Consider the following 16,410-nt stretch of genomic DNA (forward strand, 5'->3'; position numbering starts at 1 on the left):
ACCACACATTGCATCCGTAAAGCAAACAGCATAATGAAGGACCCCACACACCCCTCATACAAACTCTTCTCCCTCCTGCCATCTGGCAAAAGGCCCCAAAGCATTCGGGCTCTCATGACCAAACTACCTAACTTCCTCCCCCAAGCCATCAGACTCCTCAATACCCAGAGCCTGGACTGACACCAACCTACTGCCCTCTACTGTGCCTATTGTCTTGTTTATTTATTTATTGTAACACCTGCACTGGTTTGTGCACTTTATGCAGTCCTGGGTAGGTCTGCAGTCTAGTGTAGTTTTTGTGTTGTTTTACATAGTTCAGTGTAGTTTTTGTATTGTTTCATATAGCACCATGGAGATGAAAAACATTCTCGTTTTTACTGTGTACTGTACCAGCAGTTATGGTCGAAATGACAATAAAAAGTGACTTGATTTGACTTACATCTACGTGTACTGAACGCTGTTAGAGTGGGTGGTGACATTTCAATTCAATCTGTTCAAAATGTGTAGAGAATGCTCAATAGAAAGTGAGGTGGAAAATCTAGTCAGGTGGAAGAAGGCAGATACATGAGGTTTAGGAAGCAAGGATCAGATGGGACATCTGATCTATTGAGGAATATAGGGTAGCAAGAAAGGAGCTTAAGAAGGGGCTGAGGAGAACAAGAAGGGGGCATGAGAAGGCCCTGGCGAGTAGGGTAAAGGAAAACCCTAAGGCATTCTTCAATTATGTGAAGAAAAAAAGGATGACAGGAGTGAAGATAGGACCGATTAGAGATAAAGGTGGGAAGATGTGCCTGGAGGCTGTAGAAGTGAGCGAGTTCCTCAATGAATACTTCTCTTCGGTATTCACCAATGAGAGGGAACTTGATGATGGTGAGGACAATATGAGTGAGGTTGATGTTCTGGAGCATGTGGATATTAAGGGAGAGGAGGTGTTGGAGTTGTTAAAATACATTAGGATGGATAAGACCCCAGGGCCTGACGGAATATTCCCCAGGCTGCTCCACGAGGCTAGGGAAGAGATTGTTCTACGGGCAGCCTTATGTCTGTGGTGGGAAAGCGGTTGGAAAAGATTCTAAAAGATAGGATCTATGGGCGTTTAGAGAATCATGGTCTGATCAGGGACCGTCAGCATGGCTTTGTGAAGGGTAGATCATGTCTAACAAGCCTGATAGAGTTCTTTGAGGAGGTGACCAAACATATAGAAACATAGAAAATAGGTGCAGGAGTAGGCCATTTGGCCCTTCGAGCCTGCACCACTGTTCAGTATGATCATGGCTGATCATTCAACTCAGAACTCTGTACCTGCCTTCTCTCCATACCCCCTGATCCCTTTAGCCACAAGGGCCATATCTAACTCCCTCTTAAATATAGCCAATGAACTGGCCTCAACTGTTTCCTGTGGCAGAGAATTCCATAGAGAGTCTGTGTGAAGAAGTTTTTCCTCATCTCGGTCCTAAAAGGCTTCCCCTGTATCCTCAAACTGTGACCCCTCGTTCTGGACTTCCCCAACATCAGGAACAGCTTTCCTGCATCTAGCCTGTCCATTCCCTTTAGAATTTTATACATTTCAATAAGATCCCCCCTCAATCTTCTAAATTCCAGAGAGTATAAGCCCAGTCGATCCAGTCTTTCATCATATGAAAGTCCTGCCATCCCAGGAATCAATCTGGTGAACCTTCTTTGTACTCCCTCTATGGTAAGAATGTCTTTCCTCAGATTAGGGGACCAAAACTGCACACAATACTCCAGGTGTGGTCTCACCAAGGCCTTGTACAACTGCAGTAGTACCTCCCTGCTCCTGTACTCGAATCCTCTTGCTATGAATGTCAGCATACCATTCGCCTTTTTCACCGCTTGCTATACCTGCATGCCCACTTTTAATGACTGGTGTATAATGACACCCAGGTCTCGTTGCACCTCCCCTTTTCCTATTGATGAGGGCAGTGTAGTGGATGTAATCTACCTGGATTTTAGTAAGGCATGTGACAAGGTTCCAAACAGTAGGTTTATTCAGAGAGTCAGAAGGCATGGGATCCAGGGAAGCATGGCCTGGTGGATTCAGAATTGGCTTGCCTGCAGAAGGCAGAGGGTCGTGGTGGAGGGAGTACATTCAGATTGGAGGATTGTGACTAGTGGTGTCCCACAAGGATCTGTTCTGGGACCTCTACTTTTCATGATTTTTATTAACGACCTGGATGTGGGGGTAGAGGGGTGGGTTGGCAAGTTTGCAGATGACACAAAGGTTGGTGGTGTTGTAGACAGTGGAGAGGATTGTCAAAGATTGCAGAGAGACATTTGATAGGATGCAGAAGTGGGCTGAGAAGTGGCAGATGGAGTTCAACCCGGAGAGGTGTGAGGTGGTACACTTTGGAAGGACAAACTCCAAGGCAGAGTACAAAGTAAATGGCAGGATACATGGTAGTGTGGAGGAGCAGAGGGATCTGGGGGTACATGTCCACAGATCCCTGAAAGTTGCCTCACAGGTAGATAGGGTAGTTAAGAAAGCTTATGGGGTGTTAGCTTTCATAAGTCGAGGGGTAGAGTATAAGAGTCGTGGGGTAATAATGCAGCTCTATAAAACTCTGGTTAGGCCACACTTGGAGTACTGTATCCAATTCTGGTTGCCTCACTATAGGAAGGATGTGGAATCATTGAAAAGGGTACAGAAGAGATTTACCAGGATGCTGCCTGGTTTAGAGAGTATGCATTATGATCAGAGATTAAGGGAGCTTGGGCTTTACTCTTTGGCGAGAAGGAGGATGAGAGGAGACATGATAGAGGTGTACAAGATAATAAGAGGAATAGATAGAGTGGATAGCCAGCGCCTCTTCCCCAGGGCACCACTGCTCAATACGAGAGGACGTGGCTTTAAGGTAAGGAGTGAGAAGTTCAAGGGGGATATTAGAGGAATGTTTTTTTACTCAGAGAGTGGTTGGTGCGTGGAATGCACTACCTGAGTCAGTGGTGGAGGCAGATACACTCGTGAAATTTAAGAGACTACTAGACAGGTATATGGAGGAATTTAAGGTGGTGGGTTATATGGGAGGCAGGGTTTAAGGGTTGGCACAACATTGTGGGCCGAAGGGCCTGTACTGTGCTGTACTATTCTATGTTCTATGTTCTAGAAAGGAATGTGCTGTTAGAAGTAAAGCTGCCCAACTTCATTTTGTAGCCATTATGGCATGTAAGCCCTACCACAACTGATAGCTGGTCTGGGACTCAATTTTGGTCTGTTAAAATGTTCTTGGCATCCCTGGTAGTTTTACTGAGGTTATAGCTCAATTTTTTGTAAAGGTCAGGGTCACATGAATGCTGCAGTCCTCATTTATCCCCTTTTTCATTTAAAATTTCTTAGTAGCATCAAGTACACATGTTGACATCCTTCAAACCTTAGTGTATCTTCTAAAGTTACAGTCTTGCTCTTACAGCATTGCCAAGCCTTCTTTAAATTTCTTCAAAGCTGTTAACAATACTTTTGCAGTGAATTTCTCCAGGTTCTGGGTTTCAACTTCTTGTTCTTTCCTCTCTCTATCTAACAGCTGTGTCCAGTTCCATATTGCCTTCCTTGTTTAGTTCTTCAGCACGACATTCAAGCAAGTTGGTGATATCCTCACTAATCTCAAATTGAAGTTGGTTACCAAAGATTACCACTTATTCCTTCATATATTCTATTGTCTCAGAGATAAAAAAACTCTCAAAAATCATGGACATTAGGGTAAAGCTTCTTCCATACACTACATTTCTTTGTTTTACCTCAGTCCAAGGATCTACGATAGTCTTCACAGCATCTTGACTTCCAAAATTCTCTTAAAGCAGGGATCCCCAACTTTTTTTTGCCATGGATTCCTACCATTAGCCGACAGGTCCAAGGACGCCAGGTTGGGAACCCCTGCCTTATAGTCTTGCCTTCTGCTGCATTAGTTACTTTAACAAGCTTGAAAAAAAAATGATCTGCAGACATAGTATGCTTTAAGAGATGTAATCACATTATCGTTTACTGGCTGGAGAATGGCTGGTGAATTCAGTAACAAGAAAATCATCCAAAAATTCCAGAGCCCAGAGGCATCATTGAGTATCAATAAAGTCTTAAATGACATGATTCAGAAGCACACTATCTCTCTATTTCATGAACAAAATGGTTCATAAACCAGTTATCGAAAAGGAACAACTGCACCCAAGCCATTTTGTTGGACTTCTAAATGATCTGAAGAGATGCCTTGCAAATTCCTTCAAGTGCCCAAAAGAGGAAAGGCTTAGTTTGTAATCCTGTAATTTTTTTTTACCAAAAGGGTCAGTCCTTTTGCTCGTTTATGTCCTGGAGCATTCTTTTCCTCCTTTGTAATAAGTACATTCCAATATCATCTTGTCGCATCTACATTGAAGACTTATTAGACACAATAATTCCCTTCCCTAATCATCAGCCCCCAAACATCAGGAAACGCATCAGTGCAATTTGGTGAATACTTGGTGCTTCCCTGTTATTTTAATATTATGCAGTTTTTCCCTTGTTTTAAGTCTATTAAATCACCCTCTACTTGCAAATGTCTCCACTTTCATCAGCATGCTTTTTCTTCAAATATTTGAACAGGCTCCTTGATTTTCTCTGAATAATCAGGCTAATAGGTATTCAGTGCTGATTTTTATCTTCAAGAAAATCACCTACAGGTTTTTCAACTCAATTACCAAACCATTTCACTATTTCCTATAATAGTAGCTCGCATTGGAGCTGATCCTTTAATGTGATCAAGGATGCATGTTTTGTCCTTTCAAAGTTCAAAGTACATTTATCAAAGTATATTTACATTATACAACTTGAGATTTGTCTAACAGGCAGCCATGAAACAAAAAAACCCAAAAGAACCCATATTAAAAAAATGAACACCCAATGTACAGAGAGAGAAAAAAAACTCACAAGCAAATAGCGTTCTGAACTGAAGTCTGCGAGAGAGTCCCATAGTTCAGAGCAGAGACCAGTAACTGTCATGGAGCAACAATCTGAACCAGTCTGCCCCTCGCCTAGGGCCCCGACACAGTGATATTTTTAACCAGGTCCAGTACCTAAATCAACGCCCAAACATCGGGTTCAATTGCCTCGATAGGCTTTGGGGCCTGGACCTTACCGCCTTGATTCAGCACAGCGCTCAAATCTCTGTGCAATCATAGAGTTCAGTTGCCTCAATCCACTCCGGTGCTCAAACCTCGCCACCTTAATTCAGCCTTCAGCCCAGCACTTAAATCGAACTTCAGGTCCTCCTCGCTCTTGGTGATGACTCCGAGCCTGCCACCTTGCCTTGGTTCTGCCACATCCAATTGCCTTCAAGTCCAAAGGGAAGTTACAGATCATTTTTGTTTTGTGATGATCATTTGTCAGAAAAAGTGTGATAAACAAAGTATTTAGTTGTTTTCCTTGTTTCGTTAGCCACCGGGCAGAAGTTGCTGAAGTCACCAGTATCATCTTAACCTTTAGGATGATTAAAACTGTTGAACATACAGCAGTACAGCACAGGAACAGGCTTTTCAGTCTGTGCCAAACCAATTAAATTGGTGATTAAGTGGCCAATTAAATTAATCTCTTCTGCCTGCGCAATGCCCATACCCTTCCATTTTCCTCACATTCATAAGTTTATCTAAACGTCTCTTAAAAATCTGTACCAGTCTGTGTAAAAAACTTGCCCCTCACATCTCCTTTGAAATTACACTCTCACCTTAAATGTGTGGCCTCTGATATCAGACATTTCAACCCTGGGAAAAGAAGAAAAAGCTGTTTGTCTACTCCATTTTATCCCATAATCTTATAAACCTCTATCATGTCTCCCCTCAACCTTCGCTGCTCCAGAGAAAACAACCCAAGTCTATCCAACTTCTTATTACAACTCAGGCCCTCTGATCCAGGAAACATCTGGAATGATTGAAAACCAACACTTTGGCAATTTTCAGTGGCACCCCTCCCTTTTATATCATTGTAATAGTTTTCATTTTTATAGATTCACTAGCACCACACACTTTTGTTTGCTTTTGGGAGGCGTAGCAATGACAAAATACTGTATCCGAAGAATCACAAATGCTGCTAACCAACTTAGTGCTCTAAAGATGACTTTCTTCGTGTGGTAGGCTCCAGCTGCTTTGGCATCACACATTTTCAAATGCCTAGAGCACAAAGGGAACTAGTTCTGTCATTTATAACAAGAAATTACACACATTGAACTTTTGTTTATGGAAATTCAATCAAATGTATAGGACAATGGGGATGGCCTGTGCACTCTTTTAGTTTGTCTCCTAATCATCAAGACATTCTTGGTGGATTTCTATTTCCTTATCCTCCTTCCTTGTAGAAATGAGTCTATCTTGCTGCTGATTCAACTCCATTATTTATTTAGCAATACAGCACAGAGTAAGCCCTTCCAACCCTTCAAGCCACGCCAACTCAACAACCCCCAGCAACTCCGGTTTAACCTTAACCTAATAACAAGGACCAATTAACCTACCCAGTGTGTCGTTGGATTGTGGGAGGAAACCTGAGTGCCAAGGGAAATCCCGTGCATTCATCAGGGAGGATGCACACACTCCTCACAGGTGACGGTGGAATTGAACTCTGATCTCCGACACATCAAGCTGTAACAGCGTCTCCCTAATCACTCTACTACTGTGGCACCATTTTTGTTCAGTTTTGACTAACAAGCTTCAAGCTGCAAGCTGCCATTTTACCCCGACCAGATTTGTTCTGATTAAAAACGTCCTTTCTCCAAGTTAATAATGATAAATAGAGACTGATATCCTTTTCGACAGACATTCTCTTATGATTCCATTTCCTAGATATTTGCTCAGAACTGAATACAGTGGTGCCATTTCTGGTCAGATGGTGGCACATTCAGACACAGTGGCCTCTTGAAGACTGACCAAAGGCGTTTTTTTTCCTTTGTTAAATGCCTTTTTTACTGTCACAAAGCAGTGCTGGGCCAAGAGCGTTAGGTGCTGTGTCTGTCCCACCTGGTCATCGATCAAAGTAGCTGAACTAGGTGTTGGAGGAACTGGCCTGGGTACAGACCATGTGGCTGCCTGCTGCAGGGGGCATCGGGGGGGGGGGGGGCGTCGGGGTCAGAGTGCGAGACCAACATCCAATGTCCAATGTGGCCATGTGTAGTTGTCAGTTGTCTCAGATATTCCTCTTGTAATCGCAAGACCCTGCTGGACACTGATAACGTAAGATGCCACAGGCCTGCTTTCCTTGTTTGGTGGATGGACTGACAGGCAGCAAGGTGGCAAGGCACCTACGTGGCCTCAGTTGTAGCCACTGGTTTGACAGCTGCTGCAGTGCAGGCAAGGAGACACTGTAGTGTCCGTGCTTGCTTGGGAGTTGGCCTCTCCCATCACTGCACCCCTCCAGTGTTCGACTGGTGGAACGACAGACTGGATTGTGTGTGTCTGCACTGTACCATCAATTTGCGAGACATGTCATTCAGGGATTTGGGTTCTGTACATCTGTTTTTTTCCCATTACTATGTTTATTTTTGCTCACTACTTTGAATGTGCTTTGTTATGTTTTGCACTTAGATTCGGTGGTATTGATGTATGATTGAATGATAATTAAACTTGAATTTGATTTGATTTCCTCATTATGCCAAAATTTAGAGAGATCCCAAGCTTCCACACTCAACATCCATTTGCACTTCATTTGTAAACTTCACTCCATTGTCAGGATTGCTAAAAAATTTAACCTGTATAACCATCTTGAACATTTATTATAGGGAAAAATAACATACTTTGATTTTGATTGAGGGAGTGGGAGATCAAAGACTTAGAAAATGGCGGAAAATAAAAAAGAGAAGACGGAAATACTTGCATGTTTTTCCACAACATTGTTTCAGCAATGGAGCAGAGTCTATGATAAAAATCAATCAGACAGATTTAACAGTTCCGGAGAATGGAAGATTCCCGAGATGGTTGCTCCACAGTGTCGCTGCTCCGGGGAGATCCTTGGCTGGTTACACAGTAGGGTCAGAGTTTACATCAGTGGGGCTCGGTTATTTTTGGGGAGGGTCAAACTGATGACTCGGATCTCTTCAGAGGGTCCCAGCATGGACACAGAACCCCATCTCCCTGAGAGGTCTCCCCACAGTCACTCAGACCGCTCTATGGTCCTGTATCGTCATGGAGTCCGGTGGAGGAGTGCCAGCTTCCTGGAGTTGGGTTACAGAGCTGATCTGCCCACTGACCCCATTCTGGATACGACCCGGAGGGGTTTCAATGACCCCAGACTCATTTCAGTGGTGGGGCAATCTCCAGGGAGTTGGGAGGAGACTGCAGACATCATCGTTCACCAATTAGTGGGATAAATTAATGGTCGCCATGGTAACATCGTGGTTAGTGCATCGCTATTACAGCTCGGGGTGTCGGAGTTCAGAGTTCAGTTCCAGCATCATCTGTAAGAAGTCTCTGTCCGTCCTCCCCATGGAATGCATGGGTTTTCCCTGGGTTCTCCGGTTCCCTCGCACAGTCCAAAGACTGTGGGTGGGTTCATTGGTCATTGTAAATTGTCCCATGATTAGGTTAGGATTAATCGTGGTTGTTGATGGTTGCTGAGGTGGTGTGGCTGAAGGGCCAGAAGCCCTACTCCATGTTTTATTGCCAAATAGACAAATAAATAAATAACTAAAACAGATTTAACTTTCAGTTCAAATGTGGAGAAAATGTCAAGAATTCGGAGTTATCCTGGAAACTACAGTATGGAACGAGCTGCCTGAGCAAGTGGTGGATGCCATTTCAATTTCAACGTGTAAGAGAAGTTTGGTTGGTACATCGATGGGAGAGATGGACAGCTATGGTCCGGGTGCAGGTTGATGGGACAAGGCAGTTTAAATGGTTCAGCATGGACTGGATGGGCCGAAGGGCCTGTTTCTGTGCTGTAGCTTTCTGTGACTCTCTCTCTCTCTCTGTGACAACAACCGAAGTCCAGAACACTACTTTCTATAACAGGACTTGTCTATTATGGTAGTAATTACAAACCTTATTCTTTTTTATCCTGCAATGCACCACCATGCAGGTTTCATCATGGCTAGCATCATAAAGTTAAAAACAGAACAAAAATGTTGAAAGTTCCTTCAGAGTGTTTTCACTCATGGCATCTGAAACTTCCTCCCTCTTCTATAGGTTAATGTGCAAGGATGAATGCACAAATAACAAAACCAAAACAAAATAATGCAAGCCTGAAAGATGGGATGAGGATACTCCTTTTGATCGAACAAACTCATTCTTTCTAATAAATTCTGTAATACACCTTTATGGACTTATTCCAATTTATCTAACGCAAGGGAGTATCTTGCATTTTCTCTAGCATGTTCAGAAAAAAAATTACATCATCCATTACAGATTATTTGACATTAGTTTTAGTGTTAAAAATAGCCAGAGGTTAGAAACCAGATCATAAATTTTGCTTTGTACAAGACATCTTCTCAGATTTAGCTTCACTGGTACCTAAAGTTATTTTCAGCTTTCTTCTACAAAAAAATGGAATTTTCTCCCTTTCCTGGCATCCATTCCATAGCTTGAGTAACAAATGATGACAAGTCCATTTGAATTATGTATGCTTCCCCAATCTTTCATTGGGAGATTGACCAGCAAAGTTGCAACACCAGATAACAGTCTAACAGCAAAGATTTTTTTTATTGTCAACCATTACATTAATTTTATCAACCTCTTTACATGATAGCTTTCTTGAACAGCATGCTACTGAACCTACAAGGGAGCATGGATCTGGTCCTGTGCAATGAGACAGGTAAAATTAGCAATCTTGTAATTCAGGTTGCTCTTGGAAAGAGTGATCAGAGTATGACTGACTTTTTCAGGCAATGGAGGGTGCAATAGTTCGATCTAAATCCAGTGTACAAGGAGGACAACAACAGGATGAGGGAGAAGTTGTATGGGGTAAACTGGGAACACAGGTTATACGGTGGGACTGTTGAGGAACAGTGAAAGACTTCCAAAGAGATTTTTCACAGAGCTCAACAAAAGTACATTCCAGTTAAAAGCAGGACAGCAAGGGTGGAGGGAGCCAGCTATGGATAGCTAAAGAAATAAAGGAAGGCATCAATCTAACATCTCATGCATATAAAGTTGGCAAGAGTAGCAGAAAACTGGAAGACAGGGAAAACTTTAAAAAGCAACAAAGAACCACTAAGTGAGCAATAAAGAAAGGGAATATAAACTATGAAAATAAACTAGCACAAAATATAAAAACAGATGGTAAAAGTTTAAATTATTATATAAAGTGGAAAAGTGTGGCTAAAGTGAACATAGGTCCCTTGGAGGATGAGTGGCAGGAATTGATATTGGGTAATGAGGAAATGGCCGAGGTTTTGAATGACTACTTTGTGTCGCTCTTCACGGTGGAGGACACATCTAACATGCCAAAGAGAGATGATATGGATGCAATGGGAGGTGAGGACCTCAATACAATAGCTATCACTAAAGAGGTAGTGCTGAGCAAACTTGTGCGCTTATACAAAGACAAGTCCCCCGGTCCTGATGAGAACTTATCCCAGGATAATGAAAGATATGGCAGAGGTTATAGTAGAGGCTTTGGTTATAATTTACCTAAATTCTCTGGGCAGGTCCTGGCAAATGTCACACCACTGTTCAAAATAACGGATGTAGGCAAACGTCAGATAACTATAGGTCAGTTAGTTTAACATCTGTAGTTAGGAAAATGCTTGAAGCTATCATTAAAGAAGAAATAGTGAGGCATCTGGAAAGAAATGGATCCATTAGACAGATGCAGCATGGATTCAGCAAAGACAGGTCCTGTTTGACAAACTTACTGGAGTTCTTTGAGGATATAATGAGCAAAGTAGATAGAGGGGAACAGATGGACATTATTTACTTGGATTTCCAGAAGGCATTCCATAAGGTGCCACATTAAAAGACTTATCCATTGGATAAGGATGCATAGGGTTGGAGGTGATGTATTAGCATGGGTAGAGGTTTTTAACCAAAGGAAAGCAGAGAGTTGGGACGCATGGGTCTTTCTCTGGGTGGCGATCAGTGGTGAGCAGCGTTCCACAGGTGTCGGTGTTGGCAATATACATTAACGATCTCGAAGAGGGGATCAAGCATAGTGTATCTAAGTTTGCTGATGACACTAAATTGAGTGGAAAAGCAATTTGTGCAGAGGATACAGACAGTCTGCAGAGAGATATAGATAGGTTAAGTGGGCGGGATAGGGTCTGGCAGATGGAATATGTTGGTAAATGTGAGGTCATCCACTTTGGAAGGAAAAATTGAAGAGCAGATTATTATTTAATGGTAAAAGATTGCAGCATGATGCTGTGCAGAGGGACTTGGGAATGTTTGTACATAAATCACAAAAGGTTGGTTTGCAGGTGGGTGCAGCAGGCTATCAAGAAGGCAAATAGAATGTTGGCCTTCATTGTTAGAGGGATTGAACTTAAGAGCAGGGCGGTTATGCTGTAACTGTACAGGGTACTGGTGAGGCGACATCTGGAGTACTACACGCAGTTCTGGTTTCCTTGAGGAAGAATATACTGGCTTTGGAGGAAGTACAGAGGAGGTTTATCAGGTTGATTCCAGAGATGAGGGGGAAAGACTATGAGGAGAGATTGAGTCACCTGGGACTGTACTCGCTGGAATTCAGAAGAATGAGAGGAGATCTTATAGAAACATATAAAATTATGAAAGGAAAATTGTTTCCACTGGTAGATGAGATGAGAACTAAGGGACATAACCTCAAGATTCGGGGGAGTAAATTTAGGATGGAAATGAGAAGAAACTGCTTTTCCCAAAGAGTGGTGAATTTGTGGAATTATCTGCCAAATGAAGCAGAATGCTGAACATGTATTAGCTTTAGAAATTACCTAGGGTTACCCATTGCCTTCTATTTTTCAAAGCTTCATGTACCGATACAGGAGTCTCTTAAAAGTCCCTATCATATCCACCTCCACCACCTTCGCCTGCAGCCCATTCCACGAACATGTTCTGATAGGCTAATTCCTACAGGTCCACATTTCACAACATTTACATTCCTTTCTGGGTCCTCATCAACCTCCCTCATTAACCCATCAAACCAACAACCTTATCAAAAGTTTAATATCATTCCAATCCCTGACCTCACCCTATGTCCTTCGTCTTATCCATCCCTCCCTGCAACTTAAAAACTACAGGTGACTCCAACATAATGTAGAGTTTATGTTCCTAGGAAAATGGTTTCTATGTTATATCTGGAGATGCATTACTACAGGACATCTCTCTTAATGGGGAAGGACCACAATTTAGGGTTCTTCTCCTGCGGGAGTGGGAGGGGTCAGGTGGCGGGGAGTATACCCCTCAACAATGGTGTGGGAAGGCGAACCATCAGATTACCACATGGGTGGCCAAAGTACGGATATCTAGAGACCATAAGGGAAACGTATGTAAAGGATTGAGAGCCATTGAATGGTTTATTGTATATAATTTTATTTTTTAATAAAGTATATTTTGAAATATAAAAAAAACTCTCTTAATGGTAATGAAAGCACCATAGCTGCTGGTTCAGGGCAGGAACCATTAAAGATTTATTTGTCAGTTTCCAAAACAGCTGAGTTTGGAGCCAAGTAATTTAGAGTATAAAACAAACTGGAGGCTGGAAGGTAATGGCAACTGGTATAGGTAGGTACAGAATTAATAAATCAATCACCTTCCTTGATCAGATTCTAGCAACTGCAGCCTTTTTTGTCTTCATTTTCAGCTTAGACTTACAAGTTGCTCTTTAACTTACTGGCGCTGTTTCAGACATTAAGGATAAATAATATTAAAAATGCTAGACAGTAATACGATCAACCTGCACTAGTTTGTACATGCACCATGAAATAAAAACTGGAAAAATAGAAGTACACAAAATTAGTTGTTTTTTTTTACATTTATCTTATTCCTCACTCACATAAATTTCACAAGAGTCAATTTGATTCTGTATTTGATCTTGTATTTTTGTGCAGTGATGTGAATTCCATAAAGGGGAATTTCCATAACTCAAACAGCAATAGTGGGGGTGGGGTTCATCTGTACCTTGTTTTTTTCCCCTTTACCAGGTCTGGGAATGTTTTTTTTAAAAAAATTAATATGAAACACCTGTAACATTTCTTCCCTCAGATATATCGTGTGTGTGCCTAGTATTTTCTGTATTTTGTTTCAAAATTTCAGAAGCAGGAAATATTTTTTATTTTATTAAACACACTTGTCGGCTTTAACAGAAGAACCAAATCTGCCTCTGCCAAAGATATTTTGGGGAGAAGATCAAGATATTACGCAATAAAACAAAAACTCTGGCCATCCCCATTCAGCTGGATGACGATCTTGACTACTTTTAAATATAGCATGCAAGATTTGAAGAAAACTCTTGCCAGAAGAGGTTTAGTAAACACACTAATTAAAGTGACTTGATTTAACTGTATTTAAACACATTCTGCACAATGACAGGTCATGGATTGACATCTGGTCACACCTCAGAACATCCCTCAAGTCCAACTGATGCAAGGTTCAGGAATTTGTCTAGTTCAGATTACTTCTTTCTTCTTAGTCCTTCATTCTGGGTAATTAGATATTGGGAATCCTGGAGACATCAGTTAACATCTCATGAGTTACTACCTCTGCAACTAGTTCATACAAACAACCAGCAAAGGGCGCAAGCTCCAACACACAAAATTACAGTGTCACTTTACTTATTTTATTTAGATTGATTCTTAGCTTCCAGCCCATCTGATTGCAAAGCTCACAGCATTCAGTAACATTCAGGGTACAAATCTCATGGTTCTCTCCAAAACATACTATTCTTGTACATAAGGTCACATTTCAGTTCATTGAGTGAGGAGTGCTTATAAGAGCAACTCTGCATAGAAGGAGGGAAAAAGTACCCAAATGTGCCGGATGTATTTTTAAATTGCCCAGTTGCTATAAGTTCAATTATGATGTAGCAACACTATGAAGTAAACCAGCCATTAACTAAAGTTTTACTCAAACGTACAGGAACTATTAATAACTCTGAAGTTTTGTTTCATAGCACATTATAAATATAGAGATAAAGCAGCTGCAGAAACTATTTGTATGACTTTCCGTGATTAAATGTTAATTATTTGTTTTCCAAGGGACAAAGCAAATACATTGATATGAAACGGCCATTGTACTAACACCTGGTGTAAAAAAAAGCAACCACAAGGGGCGGCTCATTTGTGGAACTTATTTGTTGGTGCAGGTGGTGAAACCAAAAATATTGAATACTAATTTCACTTTAGGAGTAAATATATCGCTGCAATATGTTGAAATGGTGATGGTTCGAAAATGCACGGTTTCGAAATTAGTGCCAAAGGATGAAAAATAAATTTATTTACTAAATAATCGATAACTTTAAGGAGAAACAACTGGGCAAACTTCGTTCTACAAAGTACATTCAAAATAATACAATATATTGTTTAAGGAAAACATAACTCAAGCAGAATATCACGTTAAGAAACATTGCATAAATTATTTGTCAAAAACAAAATCGGGGTTGGGCAGTTGTGTCAACGTGGATCAGCTCAATAACCACTATCATCCCCATCCTAAACCTTCAAAAAAAATCAATGACTAGAATCCACCAGTCATTAAGTAGTCTAAACACTAGTCGCATTGCTCTCTCACTCACAACAGCCAAGCTGCTGCGTGCGTAAATTACAGTGTGCAGATAGCAGACATCCATACGAAGAAGAATAAACGCTGGAAATGCACAGCAAACGGGGAGAGAAAAGGTTAATGTTTCAGGTGGACTCCTCATCGCCATGTTGACCACCACTTGGCTCCGGACACATCAACTGGCAGCAGGAGGACCCGTTCCCTCCCCCGTCAGCGGCAAGTGGTCAGGATCCGAGACCGGCTGCAGGTGGGTGATGCTGCACCTGTACCTGGACATGGACCACCCCCCACCCCGGCACCCACCTGCCCCACCCGCCTCGCCCACCTGCCCCGGTACCTGGCTGCCGCTGTCCGGGGGCAGGTGCTTCAGCAGGATCTTTCTCCTGTTGCTTAGTGCTCTGCGGGTCCTCTGCAGCCGCCGCTTAATTTCCTGAGGCGAAAGTACCGGCAGCTCTCCTGTCACCGCCGCCGGATCCCGCTGCAACAGTGCGGACCGATGGTCCGACGGTGCCGCCGCCATTTTCGAGAGGCAACCGTTGCAAATTGGAACGGCCGCGAGCCCGAGGCTGCTTAAAACAAGGGCACAGGTAGCGCCGCTCGCCGCCCGAGCCCGGTACCGCAGGGCGCCGGCAGCGCCGCCCGCCGCCCGAGCCCGGTACCGCAGGGCGCAGGCAGCGCCGCCCGCCGCCCGAGCCCGGTACCGCAGGGCGCAGGCAGCGCCGCCCGCCGCCCGAACCCGGTACCGCAGGGCGCAGGCAGCGCCGCCCGCCGCCCGAACCCGGTACCGCAGGGCGCAGGCAGCGCCGCCCGCCGACCGAACCCGCTAACGCACTTACACTGATAAAGATGAGGATGAGCTGCCGCTTAAGATCCACGGTGATCAGTCAGGCGAAGATACTCCTACAATGCTGTTGGTTCAGGAATGCCGAAGCTCATATCCAGCAATGGTGATGTAATAAACTTTCAAGGTATAGTTGCAATAGCGGAGCAGGAGCAGTAAACAGTCAGCCCCTCAACTCTGCTCCTCAATTTAATAACAACAAGAAATTCTGCAGATGCAGGAAGCCTTTAGCAACACACACAAAATGCTGGAAGAACTCAGCAAGTGAGGAAGCTGCTGAGGAGAATGCACAATGGGTGTTTCTGACTGTGAGGGGATCCAGGAGTACCCCTTTTAACTGTTTGGAGGGACACATTTATCATTGATGGTTTGTTTGGAAAGGAGAGAGAGACAAAGTTATTTACCACCAATATGTTGCTTTTGAAAAGAGAGAGGGAGAGAGAGAGAGAGAGAGATGAAGATTAACGGTTGGACTGTCACTTTAAGGCATTGGAAGTAACTTTGGATTTTTACTGAGTTTGGAGTTGGAGACAGCACAGAGCAGCTCAAAAGTTGCTATCGTGACCGAAGGCAGTGTTATTTAGTGGACACTCGATGTTATGATTTTCAGCAGGTTGTTGATATTTCTTCAAGGACTTGTTGCCTGCTTGTACATTTCCTTTACAGATGAAGGAGGGACTCTTTGAATGACAGGTGATGCTCAGCACAGAGAATTAAATAGGTCAGATGATACAGACCTCAGACACATGATCCAGACACTGAATGAGCATTGTTGTGCCCGCAGAGAAAGTGGGTTTTGGAAGATCGATCAGGCGGATCGATCCAAGTTGCTATTCCACCGCTGAAGAAGGGGTTGACTGGTGGGGAGTTGTCTATGTGTCCACCCTTGCCGGGGTGATAGCTCCAGCACAGGAAAA

General features: G+C 42.9%; 1 protein-coding gene across 7 annotated transcripts in view; it reads right to left on the reverse strand.

Moving 5' to 3' along the window:
- raver2 (ribonucleoprotein, PTB-binding 2) overlaps window positions 1–15,202 on the reverse strand; it is a 179,018-nt gene extending 163,816 nt beyond the window's left edge. For all 7 annotated transcript variants that reach the window (XR_011888030.1, XR_011888029.1, XM_072273888.1 and 4 more), the window contains exon 1: window positions 14,990–15,202. Coding sequence is in view for 5 of the 7 variants with exons in the window: in XM_072273888.1 (XP_072129989.1) it covers window positions 14,990–15,172 (183 nt within the window). In the remaining 2 variants the exon portion in view is untranslated. The remainder of the gene's footprint in view (window positions 1–14,989) is intronic.
- Between the last annotated feature and the right edge of the window lie 1,208 nt (window positions 15,203–16,410).

Source organism: Mobula birostris, chromosome 12 (assembly GCF_030028105.1).
Source record: "Mobula birostris isolate sMobBir1 chromosome 12, sMobBir1.hap1, whole genome shotgun sequence".
NCBI lineage: Eukaryota > Metazoa > Chordata > Chondrichthyes > Myliobatiformes > Myliobatidae > Mobula > Mobula birostris.